At 33.7% G+C, this 16,402-nt stretch overlaps 1 protein-coding gene across 4 annotated transcripts in view; it reads right to left on the bottom strand.

Annotated features, from left to right (window-relative positions):
- The window catches only part of LOC120766982 (neurofilament heavy polypeptide-like), a 59,132-nt gene that overhangs the window by 15,602 nt on the left and 27,128 nt on the right, over nucleotides 1-16,402 (bottom strand). For 2 of the 4 annotated variants that reach the window (XM_040092777.1, XM_040092778.1), the window contains exons 4-7: nucleotides 13,142-13,250; nucleotides 12,788-12,933; nucleotides 10,596-10,709; nucleotides 5,416-5,680 (exon numbers count right to left, since the gene is read on the bottom strand). In XM_040092777.1, coding sequence (XP_039948711.1) covers nucleotides 5,416-5,680; nucleotides 10,596-10,709; nucleotides 12,788-12,933; nucleotides 13,142-13,250 — 634 coding nt within the window. The remainder of the gene's footprint in view (nucleotides 1-5,415; nucleotides 5,681-10,595; nucleotides 10,710-12,787; nucleotides 12,934-13,141; nucleotides 13,251-16,402) is intronic. The other 2 variants (XM_040092779.1, XM_040092780.1) reach the window with 1 other exon arrangement.

Consider the following 16,402-nt stretch of genomic DNA (forward strand, 5'->3'; position numbering starts at 1 on the left):
ATTTTTAGTAGTAAATATTTTTCGAATTAGATTTAAAAAGTATTGAAGGGTACGTTCGTAACCTTCAAGCTGCACAGAATATGCTTTGACAACCCTCAGCTCGCATTTTATTATGACTTTTCGGAGATACTATTTTTCTTGTTGCAATGACACTGTGTTAGACAGCAGTAAGTCTTTCTTTGTACCTATCACAAAGAAGAACACTGTATTCACTTTTAAGGGCTTGAACCATGTAATGGATTTGATCAGTCTTCTTAACAGTTGGATAGCTAGGGAAGGCAGTAGACTGAATGTATGAAAAAGTTAAAGCTTGTACGTATTTCAACTATTGATTCTCATCTTTTAGATTGTTATTCATTTTTTCAATTTATTTGTTTAAAATTTACACGCATATAATCATTCGAATGAACCTTAACAATGTTCATCATTGTGTGATTTTCGACAGACCTCATACGTCTGAATTGGATTAGTAGATATGTCATGTGAGATACCTAAAATAACTTTATAGAAATATTTCGAGCAACAAATCTGCAAATCGCAAGGAAATATCAGATACAACAGTAAATTTTTTTCGAAAAATCTATCAAGAGAAAATTTCAACAAGTAACGACTTAGAATTGAATCAGCTTTTAGGACTTAATCGCCAAACAAATTTCACTAAGGCAGGAAAGAATTTATATTTTGCTAAACGAAACGTGTCCCTCGAGCATGTAATGTGATAAAACCAAAGCCAGCAATGCAATAAAATTACGAAGAAAACGAATAATTTAATTAATATAATTTTCATTGAGGAAAAGGCAGCAGTGAAATGAAATCGGGCGGCATGAATTGAAAACTAAGCAAGGTAAATCAAAAAAATTTCTTCAACAAATATTTAGGGGGACAGTGCAGCAGCCGTTGCAAAGGTGTTAGGGGTCACTTCATTGGCGCTTAGCTAAATATTTTTCACAAATATTAAAATGGGGTTTTTTGGGTGGCGCATTGAAGTTTGCGAAATAAGAAAAAAAATAAGCCAAAATACAATGTTCATGTAAATGTTAGTGTGCCTGTGTATGTGTGAGTAAATGTTAATGTGAATTTTGTTTGCATGTTTGTTAGTATATTTGTTATGCATTTGTACGTTTGTACGCTGTGGATGAATGGTGTTAATATAGAACGAAATTTCATCGAACAAATCAGGTTGAATTGAATTACACGAATAAATTAATGTAGTAAATGTAGCAAGTGTCGTTTGAGGAGAATATTACAGTTAGATAAAATTATAAAAAAATATTCTAAAATAAATAAATACACGTTGAGAAGAAATTAGGCAAAAGCAGCTTTCATTATCTCAAATTCGCAGTCACTACTAACACCAGCAAAGCTGGCCGGTTTATTCTTACATTTTTGCATTAAATTAAAATAAAATATAGTAGAAGCAGCATTGTTTTGGAGTAGAGTAGCAAATATATTTCTCAGCAGAAGCAGCATAAATTTTGAAAATTCAAAGCTCAATTTCACGCAAAAATTAGAAAGCTAAGCTAAAGTAGTAAAAATATTTTTTCTTTGGAAATTAACTAAATAAATTTAAACAATTCTAACGAAGGTTCTTTCCTAAACTGCAACGCTCACATTTGTTTGTGTATTTACATTTCATTTCTTTTGTAAATAAATTTACACTGTGTAGCTTCTAGTTGTATTCATTTCATATGATAATAACCCAAAAATAAATAAAATTTTTTAAAATTACTCTAATTTAATTCAGTGAAGAAAGATTTTAGTATTACTCTGCCGTTTTATAACCTCAAAAAAATTTAAACCTCGAAATCTGAAAAATTGTAATATAATATTATTAAGCTTCCCTCCTCTCCTCATTACATTTAGCATATTAACTTTAAAGAAACTATTATTAAAGTCATGCTGGAACTATTCTGGTGCACTCAGAGTTTACCTCGTCATTTATTGAACACGACTGAACACGCAATAGTGAGAGAAAGAAAAGTAAACCTGAAAACGACCAAAAAACGCTTATACGCTATTTAAGTTGACCTTAAGTTGTGCCTTTTCGGGAATCTAATTCTCTTTGCATTATAAGTTAAAGTTCGTTCGTACGAAAAAGTGTAATCAAAATCGGCCTCGAGGTTACAAGTCCTGATTTCTGACATCGTTCCATCTCTTATTGATCGATTTTAGGTTTCAGTCATATATTCTAATGTATTATAAAAGACTTTGTTAATTATTTTATATGTAAAACGCAGTAGCCGTGTTCTATACAGGGGTTTCTGGGCCTGAAAAGGTAGCTACCCATTAAAATAAAGTGCTGATAGTAAGAGAAATTCGAGAACATTGCATTGTTTTGTATATTTTGTCTGAAAGTGATATCCTTTAACATTTTAACTGCTTTATGAACAGAGCCAATCCTTTAAATGCAATAAAATGATGAAGTCGATCTGGTGGAATTTTTTTTATTCTCAACAGATGTTGTTCTTTGAAATACAAAGAAATTAAGGCACCACGGTTAGGACCTAACTATATCGCATTTTCATTATTATTTTGTGTATTTTATTCTCTGACTATATCCTGCTAACAAAAACAATCAAAATACCGTAGAGAAAATATACAAAAAACAGAATCACATGAGGGATGTGAAGTTCATTTGTCATGCCTTTCCTCACAATCACGAAGAAGAACTAAACAAATGAAAAACTCCTTAATTTTTGGACATAACCGTACACTAAAATTAAATTTCCATACAATTAATAACTGTTCTTTATAATGGCATGCTCACTGTATGATTTCTGCTACATTTAAATAATACTACAGAAGAAAATAAAATCATAATTTGTGCTCACTGAAAGTCGTGGAAGTGAGGAAAATTATTTTCATATCACAGTAAATGACTCAAAGCTGCCAGATTGTATGCAAATCGCTTACCAAATTAATTTTTAAACTATACGAAAGTGTTTTTGAGTCATGGATTTTAAATTTGTTCGTTTTGTTTTCATATGCTTGTTATTAGTTTAGTATTTGTACGAATTTTCCAAACTCTACAGCTTTCATTGAGCACTCAGTTTCACCATTCTTTGTGTAAATAACAAAAAATAAGATAAGGTAGAATATTTCATTGTTATAAACACTTCAACACTTACGTCATTTTTTGCATTTTGAAAGTTTCAACTTACATTTTTTTGTCAAAATTTTATGTTTGAAAAAGCATATTTAGAGTGAATGCATTACTTTGCATTACTTTAATTTCGTTCTATATAAAGAAGGAAACTTTTGTAATAGAGAATTTTCTTTAGTAAAATTGGCAATATTTTCCAGTATATTCAGTTTAATAGATTTTTGTTAGAGAAATTAGTTAGCAAATGATATTTTAAAGCTATAAAATATATAAATGTCTAAGAGAAAATGTAAAAAAATTATAATGTAAAATTACGGTATACTTTTAAATACAATTAAAGTACTATTTAAATTACACAGTCCGCTAGAAATGTATTTGAAATGGTATAAATCCTTCTGAGGCGTTTTTCATCTTTTTCAAATTCAATAATAAGGAAGTTATTGCTTTCATGTTTTGAGCAAAGGTTAGACACCTTAAATTTAGCTATAGAATTTAATTAATTTTTTTTGCTGAGTAGTCATCAAATTTCACCCCATAAAATCAGCATCGGCAGTGGAGGAGAAAGTGCCTATATATTCAAGAAAACACTGGAAACTTTACAGCTTCACTTTGAAACCTACTGTTTTTCAATTACAGCCACATTACGTAAAAATACTTTTGTTCTCCCTCTGAAGGCCGGATATTCAGCCACAGCAGACTGGGTTCAGACTTTTGAATATTTTTCATAGCAATAACAATTTTATTAATGCCAACCAAATATAGCAAACTAAAGGTATCGCATGGTTGTCAGTAAAACTAAAACAGTTTCCAAAAAGTGCGCTATAAAAGCTTTAAGTATTGCTAATCTTTTACCACTCCCTAAAGGTATGCTACGTTGTTTTTCTTAATTAGTCACTCCCTAAAGGTATGCTATATGTACATTTTTAATTAGAATTTCCAAAAAATAATAGTTATGATTTTCTAATTTAATGTAAGTAACAGATTTTTGTTTATTTTTTCACTTTTAGAAACGCTCAAAAGGATTTGGCATTTTCAAAAACAATATAATTGTAGTCTTGTGCAGTTCGCTTGACTTATTTGAGATCTACAAATTAGTATATTTATTCTTATAGAAAAAGTATGTTAACAGAGTATGCATTTACGGGCGCAAACAAAGTTTTACTAAAAATATGCAACAAATATTGCTTTGAATCATCAATACTTCGGATATTTAAAATGAGTTCAGTTTTTTAGTTTCATATGCATATTTTTAGGCGCGGTAAGTACGTGCATATTCTGTTATTTGGAAAAAAATTAATTTTGAATACTACAGTACATTTTGTATCGTTTCGCACTTGAAGCAACATTTTTACGACAGCGTGTACATAAAAAACTTCAAAATAATTCAACTTTTCTTTTCAAAAATTAAATCTACCAACGCGAGCATTAAATTTTAATTGCTTTAAGAGCCGCAAAGTTTCTAAAAATTTTTAGAAAATATTCTTTGAAAAGCTTTACTACGAAAACTTGTAAATAAATAAATTGCACAACAGTTATTTACTACTTGCGGTTTTTTGCTTTTCAATATCGAGTTTAATTTTGACCAAAGTCATCTAGTTGTAACACTATGTGCGTCAGTTTTGAAAAATGAATAGCACTTAAGTTGATTCTAGTGATTTTTTTTATTTTCCTGATAACCTTAAATTCGATTGCGGAGGGACTTATTTCTGTCAAACCGGAGAGGTTCTTACAGGTAATGGTTTATATATTCTTAATACTCGTCTGTTTGACTTATAAGGCTTTAAGATTCACAAATTGGATAAAAGTAGAATTTACATTTCATATAATCATTTAAAGAGATCAAGAATACCAAAAATTTGAGAGAGAGTGGACTCACTGAAAACTAATGCAAACTGCAATCCTGCATTATCCAAAAATGGATTTGGTTAGGATGCTGAGTATGATAAACAAGAGATGGTGAAATATAACAGTACTTTTGTGGAAAAAATAGCAAAGTTTCAAGTCTCTCTATTTTGTTATTTATGTTTACTTAAGCGCTTTTCCATTTTTACCGCAGCAGTGTTACAACTTTGCTTAATTACAGTTAAACAATAGCAACAAAAGCTTGTTGCAACTTTAACTAACTTGATAATGTCGAGCTTTTTAAGTGAATTACTTAATTGGAAATTGAAACGCTTCTAGTTAGTTGTTAGTAAATTATTTTAAGAGAATTCGAAACATTTTCGCTTTACTTTTAATTAAACGTTAAATTCATTAACTTGTAAATTAATTATTGTGAATTAATTATTAGCGACAATTGAATATTGTCGCACCTTCTTTCTGATTTGTTGTACGTTTTTTATGAACGGTTGGCATTGCCGGTTGTGGGTGTTGCCTGAGATGCAGTTGTTGCTGCTGTTGCTGTTGTTGTTGGCTAGCTTTGAGCGCCCCCATTGATATTGATTTTCGGGGGTGATCCGCCGCATCGCCGGCCTCAATGCCCTTTATTCGTCGGACATTGGGCCAAACGAATTGCAAACGATATTCTGTGCTCAATTTTGAGATGGTCTTTTTGAATAGGCCATTTGACTCACCCGCCTGCAAAAGAGAAGAGCAGAGAGAAAAAAGAGAGAGGGAACAAATAAAACAAAAACAAGTATATAAATGCATAAAATTGTAGAGAATTATTATTATTATTTTGTTTAATGCAAAAAGCCGGCGGCAAGTAATTAATTTGTTTATTAAACATTTTGTTGTTTTTTTTTTACAATGCAACCACGATGTAAAGTACGACGACGACAACGATGATGACGACAGCAAGCGAGCAAATAGTATTATTTTTTTTTTATACAATAAAAGAAAACGAGAGAACAAATGCAAAATGAGGAAAAAAAACAATATTTTGGAGAGAAAAGAGAGAAAGACAAAATACAAGTATTTTTTGTAAAACTTGTATAAATTATGACTAAATTTGCTTGAACTTTAAAAGATATACAATTTTTTAGTACCTAATTCATAACAAATAACTGTACAATCTGCTAAATATATACATTTATATTTATATATCTAAATATTTGGGTATTAATAGCCAAAAATATAACCACAGATATGATGAAAAAGCATGCAAAATGTTCGACTGATTTACTTAAGGGGTACTGGTATAGCAGTACGACACTTTCAAAAAAAAATAATTTTTTATTTGCTTTTTCGATAGCTTATATTTCCATAAATATCGTGTAAAAACGGGAAGGTCGTATCTTGAATAGTTTTTGGATGGCAGCGTTCTAAAGAGCGACCGCTCTAAGGTGCAAACATACATATGTATATGTATAAGTGAAAATTTAAACGCGTTTTTCTCGAAACGACATTTTTCAAAATTGCTGGCGTCATAACTCAACGAGAAATTGACCGATCTACTTCATATTCATTAAAATTGAGTATTTTTGAATACATTTACTATACAATGACCTCCGATCTTTTTAATTGGTTGGCAATTAATTGTCAATTTGGCATTAAAAAAACGACCATTTTTTACCTAAAAATACGGTTTAATTTTTCAAAGTTACGCCATTATGTTCATTATTGATATTTTTCAAAGATCGTTGGTCATTGTAGAGAAAATATCTTTAAGTTTAATAAACTTTTCAATTTTTTTTTTTCAGCAACTCATTCGGCCGGAATCAAGACTGCCCATTTTATTTTTCAACATTTTTGTAAAAAAAAAAATTTAAAATATAGTCGAAAATATACTTTATTACGTTCAAAGATGTTCGAAATATTCAATCGCGTACTTTCTCTAATAAAAATTCACGAAAATCGCCTAATTTTTCATGCGTCACACTGGTATAGCCCCTTAAATGACTTTATCTGGGTAGCAAAAAAAATCTTTCAAGAATTGACTGAAATTAAATTTTTCTTGAATGTGTTGCTGCGGATCGTCGTGGAGTCCCAAAGTGCAGACCTATAGAAACTTTACAAATACAAATTGAGCCCTGCATTGCAGAAAGTTTTCTCAGCTCTTTCAACGCGCCTGATATGGACTCGATCCTATGTACAGGCGCAATTGATGAGCTCGTCGAGGTTTTCAGCTCTGTGTGTGGAACTTCTCTTGAAAGCTCCTATCCTCTGAAAACTCAAAAAGATATAGGGAAACTTCATTGGTGGACATCAGAGCTAACGGCGAGCGGTAAACTATGCAACAAAGTGGCTCCAGGGATGATTTGAAGGCAGGTGTGTGGTTATATACAAGATCTGGTTGAGGAAAGCTAAAATAGCCACGTGGACAGAGTTCTATGGAGATGTAGAGGGGCGAATGAGTCTTCACGGCTTAGGCGCACTCTGGAAAATGCGGAGAAATGGATCATGCGCAGCTAGAAGTCATTGACACCATTCTTGGGACCGCCCCACTGAAGAAGTGTTGGTAGGGGGCCTTCAAGAGGGTCTTCTTGGACCTTTTTTATGAACGTTATACTACCTCCGCACTAAATTCATTCAAGCCCCTTAAGTCTTCGTGCCCTGATTGCAACATACCGACGTAACTTCAGCGTACAGTCAAGATGTCATGTGGCTTTTGCAAGATTAGGTCAATTTAAGACGGCCTAAGGATTGGTTAAGACTTAGCAGACGCTGGTTGGCGTACAGTTCTTGTGCGACTACGAAGTTTCTCTGGTCAAGAGTAGAATGTAAGTGTTCTACTGCACTACTTGCCTTGAGCAAAGTTCATCTTGCCGCAATTGTAGAAGTTCTCAGTCGGCAGTACTCCATTGTCCAGCTTTTGCAAAACTGAGGCTGAAACATCTCGATAATATTAACTTTGCGAAACCTGAAGACATAATTGAAACTATTATTAGCCGTCTCAACAATTTTTTGACAGAATCAAAGCGCCTTGTCGATCTGTAAGGGTTTTGTGATCTTGTATATAGAAGTCTGAGTGTACTAAAACGGACCAGCGTTCAATGCTGCCCAAGTGATTTCCCTATTAGGATCGACATTTTAACCCAACCTAGTCATCACAGAAAATCTAAATGCGGCCACTGATCCAAACAATATCAAGCTAGAGAAGATTGCGAGAAGAAATAAAAATCCTACAAATTTAAGTACCTTGTTCAAGAACAAGAAATTTTAAATTGTTTACAAAGATTTTCCTGTTAATTTTCACTTCCCAGGGTTAGAATACATGAAAGATTATATTTCAAAATAAATATTTATCATTCTTGCAAATATTGAAATACGTTCTACATGCGTAAGTATATAACTAACTTTTCACTTACTTTTATTTTTATACACAGATATTTGCCTCTTCATTTATTACTACCTTTCGGAAAAAATCATTGAGTGGCAACCCTGTTGAGGAAGAGTCGAAAAGTGTTAAATTAAATTTTGCAAAGTGCAAAAGTGAAAGAAGGTGTAGGTGAGGATACATTCGCCTAGCAGCACACCAGCATTGCAAGTTTTGGTCGAATTGAAAATACATATGTACGTATGATATATGTATATGAAAATATATCTGCTGGTATCGTTTATTACGTCTCACTTTATATTTAAGCTAATCCTTTTGGATAGTCCTTAACATGCCTTTCGTGCCGTTGCTTGGCAATGAAGAGGCGCTACAACAACTGGCAACAGTAAATCGAACTTTGCCAATTGAATGGGTTCGCACAAAATTGAGAGTAGTATGCCGCTGAAGTACTTATTGATCTAAATGCATACCAGCTCTTTACTGTTGAGTATGTCTTAAGAATATATGAGCAGGCTTACAAGCCCTTACCGAGCTCAATACTGGCATGTGTGTTTGTGAGCGCGTATAAGTATGTGCGTTGCTGTTGAAATTGCCATTTCAAAAGAGAATATATTAGAGTCCTTCAGCATTTCACCACACTTTTTGATCAGCGCAATAGCGACGTAATACATGTGTCTACTCATATGCTGTTTAATGGTGTATATATGTATGTAAGCTGGCACTTATCTTTATAGCGCATAATAGAAATGGACAAGTATTCCCATTTTCACTTTTGGCTGCGTGAAATTGTGCACTGAGGTGAAATGAAATCCTTTTCCGCTGAATTTTATTAAAACGAGTCCAAAGTTGAAGGAGACAGTGATAGATAGGGAGAAACAACACACCAAAAAAAGTGTAGATATAGAAAAACTGTCTTTCATTGCAAAACAACTACAACAAATTTTCTAATTTAGAGAATTTAGAACAAACTTGGGAGATATAACTAACAGGCGGGTAATCGCACAGAAATTTCTTTAAATGATTTTCGATAAAAGAAGAATGATACTATATGATACTAAAAATATAATTATAACGAAGAAACTTTCTACATACATATGTACATACATATCTTTCATTAGCATTTCTTTCGTCATTAAAAATAAATTCGAAATTTCATATATTTTACTTAATCATGTGAGTAATCCTTTTTTTCAAATATATTATATTGAAATAATGTAATGTAACTTATTACATATACTTAAACGAGCACGGAAAATAATTGTCATGCTTAGCCATCAACAAAACATCGCTAATAATTTACAGCTATAAATGTAGATACTAGTATGTAATTAATTTTTCAAACACATTCTTTGTAATTTCATTTCACTCACATGCCCGACCAATGTTCATGCTAAAGGATTCATAGACTAAATTTTTAATCTCAGTAAGTAACGTATTTGTTTATAAGGCGTGTCAATATTAATTTTTAGAATTTTTTTTAATTAATTTAGCCACTCAATAGATCTAATCTCCTAAGCTTTCAACGATTTTCATCAAAACTCTGCGTATTTCTAATCGAGTTTTTATATTTCTTTCAGAACAACTTAAAGAAATATTACTGAAAAATGAGTGCTGACTTAAATACATGCCTCAATCTTAAGAGATGCTAGATTAGTGGCAATAAATTTGATAATATGAGCACCAACGAAAGAGGTTGAACTCGCGATAGTTATGTAAAGTGTTGAGCCAATAATAGAAAACTTTTTTGATTTCGAAATATGACAAATAATGTGGAAAATATGAGACACAATGTTTTTCAAACTTCTATCAACCAACATAAACGGACATAACACACAAAGCCTCTTATCTAGATGATCAATAAAATGTTAGCTTTTCGTTAGTAGAATAATAAATCCACCATCGAATGCCAGTTATGTTTCACAAAGGCAAAGTCTTAGTTCCGTAAGAAGAATTATACATTTGTAGCATTGATTAACTAATGCTATTGATTATATATACATACGCTAAAATATCAACTTTTCTATAAACTGACCCAAAAAATTTGGCTTCAGCTAAGTATAATATCAACTCAACTCACGAGACACACGCATAAATATTTTTCTATACAAGACCACAATATGTAATTCGTACTATTTATGTTTGTAGCTATATTTTCTTTACTAAATAGTTAATATTTTTCCACACATTGGGCATACATATACATATAGGAACGACATACTTTTAGCATATATGTAAAGATTTGAAAAATAATTTGACATGCTCCTGAAAACATACCTGTTTTTTTGCCGGTCCATCAACCTCCTCTGGTATGGCATACGCACGTCCGTTGGGCACAGCTGGAGGTCCCTCAGATTTGCTCCGACGCGATGGTGTACCGCGTTCTTCCGACTTGAAAGCAAAATTTACCAGAAAAAAAAATTATATTTAAATTAAATTTAATATAAAATGTATTTAGCATGCTTATGCATATATGGTATATCTTTATATCTGTAGTCTGTCAGTTTAGTCCCTTGAAATTTTATACTTTTGAGACTAATGCTTATCAAATTAAACTTGAATAGGACCATTATATAGACACAGATCGAGAGTTTTGAAAGAAAATACATTCGATGTATTTGAGACAGACACGCGAGAGCGAAATATTTGCTGGTTGACAAAAAGTTTGCCTAAACTCGGTTGGAAAACTCTTCTAAGCATAGAAATGAGGAGAGAAACCATAGACTGTCTTGTAAACTGAAAAGCGGCATTATGGACTAATTAATTAAGAATATCGATTAATTATTGTACGCAATTTTCTTCTTTTCTTGTATCTATCTCTTAGGAAAGAGACCTAATCTGCGTTGTGAGAACAAGGCGTAGAAGCAATTTATTTTGCCTGAAGTTTCGGAAAAGTCCAATTTTTCAAAGAAAACAAAGACTGCTATCAAAAAGTGATAAAAAAAATCCTTTTACAGAACAAAATAGAACAAAAAGTCTGCAATTTTTACTTTGAAATATTTGAAAAATTTTACTCATAGATTTTGGAATACTACTTTACTCACCGTTTAGAAAAGAAGAAAATTTATACTTTTTTTTTGGTTATACAAATCAGTTATTAATTTAGTAAAAACATATAAACAACAGAATACTTTTCCAAAAAATCTGATTTCAATCTATGAATCACTTTTATAAAGTTATATGTAATTAGATACATACATAATGTCAATCATTTACTTATAATTTAGGACCACTGTTTGGTTAATTAGAGAGAAATGCAAGCCAGTTCAGACTCTCGTAGGCATATATGTGCATTTTAGCAGTTCCATTGAAAACATACATAAATGGAGATTAATTAGCGTGAATGCGCGCTTAGAGTATCAGCAAACCATGAAATTGAAATAAAATTTTAATTCTGAGCGTCAAAAGTGAATGAGGCCGCAGTTTGCCCACACACATAAAAGTAGAAGAGAAAACCAAACTGCATGTCTTTGCAATGCTTTTAGCGCAATACGCTCACACAGATGGATTAATGTGGTTTACATGTGATTTGCGATAAATTTAAATTAGCATTTTCACAACTAAATAAATTTTATTCCACCGAACCAGAGAAAAACAGAAAAAGTGGGCATTTTTATTTGCTCCAAAAGTATTCGAATATATTTTCTACTCACTGGCGAACACATATGTTCATGTTTTAGTGGCTTTAAATGCTTGAAAGCTCGCCATTGTACATATGCTTCAAAAACAAAAAAAACGTGCGACAAACGTCCTTGCCCGCGCATCTCGTCGCGTCGCTCGGTCGGTCTAATCAAGGGCACGCCGCTCTGCTGTTAGCTAAGTAAAAGCAATGCTGACTGCCATCTGAACATGATGGGCGCAAGCCAACAAAAGCTGAATAATTTACACATATATGTATAGTATCGTCACTTTAATATATGCCATTGTCTGGGATAAGCGAACAGAATTAATAAAAAATAATAGAAATGGACTTTTCATGAAGGCTGTCATTAAATGTCTCACAAATATACCGTTATATACAATAATTGCACAATAAGTGCTTGAATACATGGGAAAGCTTCATTTATATACATTACAGCTAACATTTATTTAGTTTTCGTATAAAAATATGTTACAACATTTTTGAAAATTCCACATTCACTGTGACGTCACTCCAAGTAGAACAGGTAAGAAGAGGGTTAAGGTCAAAGCTTTCCGGTAAGCTAATAAATGTTGTTAAAATGAATAAAGTGATACATTTTTATAGATTACTATTATGGATATAATATAATTTGAAGAAAATGTTTTTGATGAAGCCTTTGGGAATTTATAATTTTGTTGTACTAAAAATAGTGGGCTGCCTTCAGTTGCGTATTTATTTTAAAATAATTTTGTGCTATGCAATTCCACAAAGAAAAATCCCTGCCTTACCACATAAACATATTTTACGAGTTTCCCCTTTATAGCTGCATAAAAGTCTTTCAACTCACCCTGGCTAACCGATTGGCACCAGCATGTCCACCTCTCGTATCTGTGTACTCCGAACCGATAATGAATTCGTGCGACTTGTATGCCAACTCTGGACATTTTTTCCGCCTGGGTAATGGTGGCTCATTCGTTGGACCTGTTAATGAGGCTTAAGATAGTTTTGAATAGTAACTGAAGTTAAGCGTTCAAGCATAAATTTTTCAATATTGCATAACATAAATGAGAATACAAGTACATAAGTATGTATAGACTAAATAATTATATATATACATATATATATTTCTAGGTTCTAGTAATATGTTTTTAGCAAACAGCGTATGCGCATTATATGTTTCATCTACGTTTGGGCAACTCACCGATGAATTGACTTGGATTGGGTGCTGGCGCACGACGCACCACTTCTGGCCGCGAATTGCCTGTGAACTCATGCCAGCGATAAGTGCTCCGATACTCCGAATGGAGCTGCTAAAAAGAAAAAAGCGAAAAATGTTTTTGAATAAATTGAATTTTTTTAGAGGAAATTACAATAAAAATATTAAAAGTAATTTTGTTGTAAGTCCACTTTTATTATTATGACTACTATGAAATGCTCAAAAGTTGTGGAACACAAATAATACATTAAAACTGTATTTTTCTTCTTAACTTCTTATAGTCGAGCGCGCCAGTCGTTTCTTTCTTTCTACCAAGTGCAGCCAGGTACTTCTCTACCTAATCCCTCAAACGGAGTAGAGGTCTCTTTTTCCTCTGCTTCTACTGGCGGGTACTGAATCGAAAACCTTCAAAGCAGAAATTCCAATGCGAAAAGGATCACAAATCTTACGCAAAACCTTTTTCTCGAACACTCCTAAGGCCGACTCATCAACTGTTGCCATCGTTCATGTACTCATAAATATGACAGGATGGGAACGATAATGAACTTGTAAGGTTTAGCCTTTGCTCCAAGTTAGACGAAATCTACGACTTCAAAGTTATGACTATCAACAGTGACGTGCGACGCAAGTCGCGAATGCGATGAATGTTTGTTTGATGACAGGAAATATTTCGTCTTGCTCTCATTCATAACCAGACCCATGCGCTACGTATCCAGTCTAGAAAACAGAACTAACGGAGCGGTTGTTGAGGTCAATGATATCAATATCATCGGCGTACACCTGCAGCTGTAAGCTTTTATAGAAAATTGTACCTTCACTGCTTTGCTCTGCACCTCGTATTATTTTCTCAAGCAATAGATTGAATAAGTCACACGTTAGGGAGTCTCCTTGTCCGAAATTTTGCTTGGTATCGAACGTCAGCTTACACAGCCGAATTAACTTGGCGAGGATACCAAGTTCAGACATATCGCCGTAGCGGCAGTTCATTTTCGTGCTGTCGAAAGCGTCTTGAAAATCCACGAAGAAGTGGTGTGTGTCGATCTTCTTTTCAAGGATCTAAATTTAAATATCTGGTTGTCCTATGACTATTAATAACTATTCCGGAGTTCAAGAAAGTTTTGTTACAGAAAATTAGTAGTTTGCTTTGCTGTGTTGCATGACATGCTGTCTTGTTGAAATCAATAAGCTCAAGTTCTTTCTCACGAATTTGTGGCCAGATAAAATAAAACAACAACCAGGGATATCGATTTTAACTATCGGACTTAGAATTGAAGTTTCTACTATCGACTAATTTACACTAGAGATGACGCACCCTGGATGCCAAAAGGGTATGACTCGTAAAAACGTTAAATAAAAATTATTTTTAGACTACTCCAAGTGATCAAGAATTTTCAAGCGAAAAACAAAACTCATTTTAAAAATCAATTTGACCCTGAAACGTAAAAAAACATACTAAATAACATTTTATATATAAATCAACCACAGAAGGATGTGTCTAACTGAAAAAAAATTGTGTACGAGTGGTTGTCCAGTAAACAAGTGGAATGTTAAACAATTTACAACTTGTTTTGCCTTGGCGACTATCCAATTTTTCGCCATTACGATTGTATACTAAGCCACTAACTGTAAAACAGTAGGAGCAACAACACTCAATGGTCTAACATTGCGGTTAAGTGAGAGGACACAGAGGACCTAGATGACATTGCGGACATGTAGCCAACACACACTCATTTTATAGCTAATACATAAATACACATACATGTGAGTACAATATAATAGTACCTCTGTAGCGAGCTATGTCACTGCCAATTGGCTAAGCTACAGTTTGTGTTGATTAATGCTTTTGCAATGCCCAAATGACAGCTTGTCGCCCAAATTGAATTCAAACAAATCACGAAAGGCACACATACAAGCGTTCAAAACAAAAGTTGATTGAGAAAAGTGAGCAGTAAATGATGATTACAGATGGCAGTTGACCAAACAGCAAGAGCCTTACAATCACTCACCACAAATGTTTGCGCTCGACAGACTTACATAAGTCAATGATGGGTTTGCCATTTCAAGGGATTAAAGGATTAACGAAAAGCACTTAGTAATGCAACATTTACCGCTATGAAAAGTGCAGAAATGTAGAAGCATTGCCAGAACTGCATGGGGAGAGATAGAGAAGTTGCGCTGCCGGTGCGGAGTTATTGTTGACTGATCCTCCAGTCATGCAAAAAATGCAAGCTGAAACAGCTGTCTGCAATCAAAAACCAAAAGTCACTTAATCACCAATCCGCACACACCACACCACACCACGCCTTGGGGACATAAGCTGCTGCAGTTTTAATTTGAAATGTGCAGATTTGTAACTCCCCACAGTCGGATGGTCGTAAAGTTGTTGAGTGCAGCAAGAAGAAGAATAATAAAGAACAGCTAAAATCAAAATGTCAACTTAACGAGCTGCGGTGCTTTGCTGCGGACACAAGCAATAGCAGGCAAAGCATCGCCCACATATATGGATGTACTCATAAATATAACGGTACTACATTTAAACTTATAGCAAACGGGAGGTAATCCCTGCTCCTTCCATCACAACAGCCAAGCCGAACGAGCACGTGTGTGTCACAGCGCTAGCCTAGTGCCAAACAGCTGACTGCATTGCGTCGCATGCAACCATTGGCAGACATCACTCCACCAACACCACCAAACACACAGGGGTGGTGGCACAAACAATTAGCCAAGTTTACGGCTGCCATGGCAGCAATCGCTACTGCTGGCGGCAACAACAGACCGTAAGTGGCCAATTGCAGCAGTGGTTGTAAACAATTTTGTATTGATTTTATAAAGTTCAGTGGGTTAAGCGGTGCAGTACTATGTAAATAACAGTTATAAATAAAAGCAGTTGGTAGTTAAATAAAAAATTTCAACTCGAAATGGCAGCGCAATAGTTGGGTCGAGCTGGCGTTACATTTCGAATGCAATTGTTGAAAGCGACGCCCGAATTGCTGTGTACGAACGGTGGTGCGAAAAATAAACGTAGTGTTAGTGTGGTGCTTGCGAGTCGCTTGGACGAAGTTAAAATATTGAGTAGTCGAAAAAGTCTTTTCTTATTTTGTCAATAGATGTCGCTTCATTCGTATAATGAATGAAAATAATGAAGAAATTCGCTATATTTTGAAATTTTTGTATAAAACTGGGAAGAATGTCGCGGAATCCACCAATGAAATTTGTGAAGTTTACCCAGACGATGCTGTATCAGTT

Source organism: Bactrocera tryoni, chromosome 1 (assembly GCF_016617805.1).
Source record: "Bactrocera tryoni isolate S06 chromosome 1, CSIRO_BtryS06_freeze2, whole genome shotgun sequence".
NCBI lineage: Eukaryota > Metazoa > Arthropoda > Insecta > Diptera > Tephritidae > Bactrocera > Bactrocera tryoni.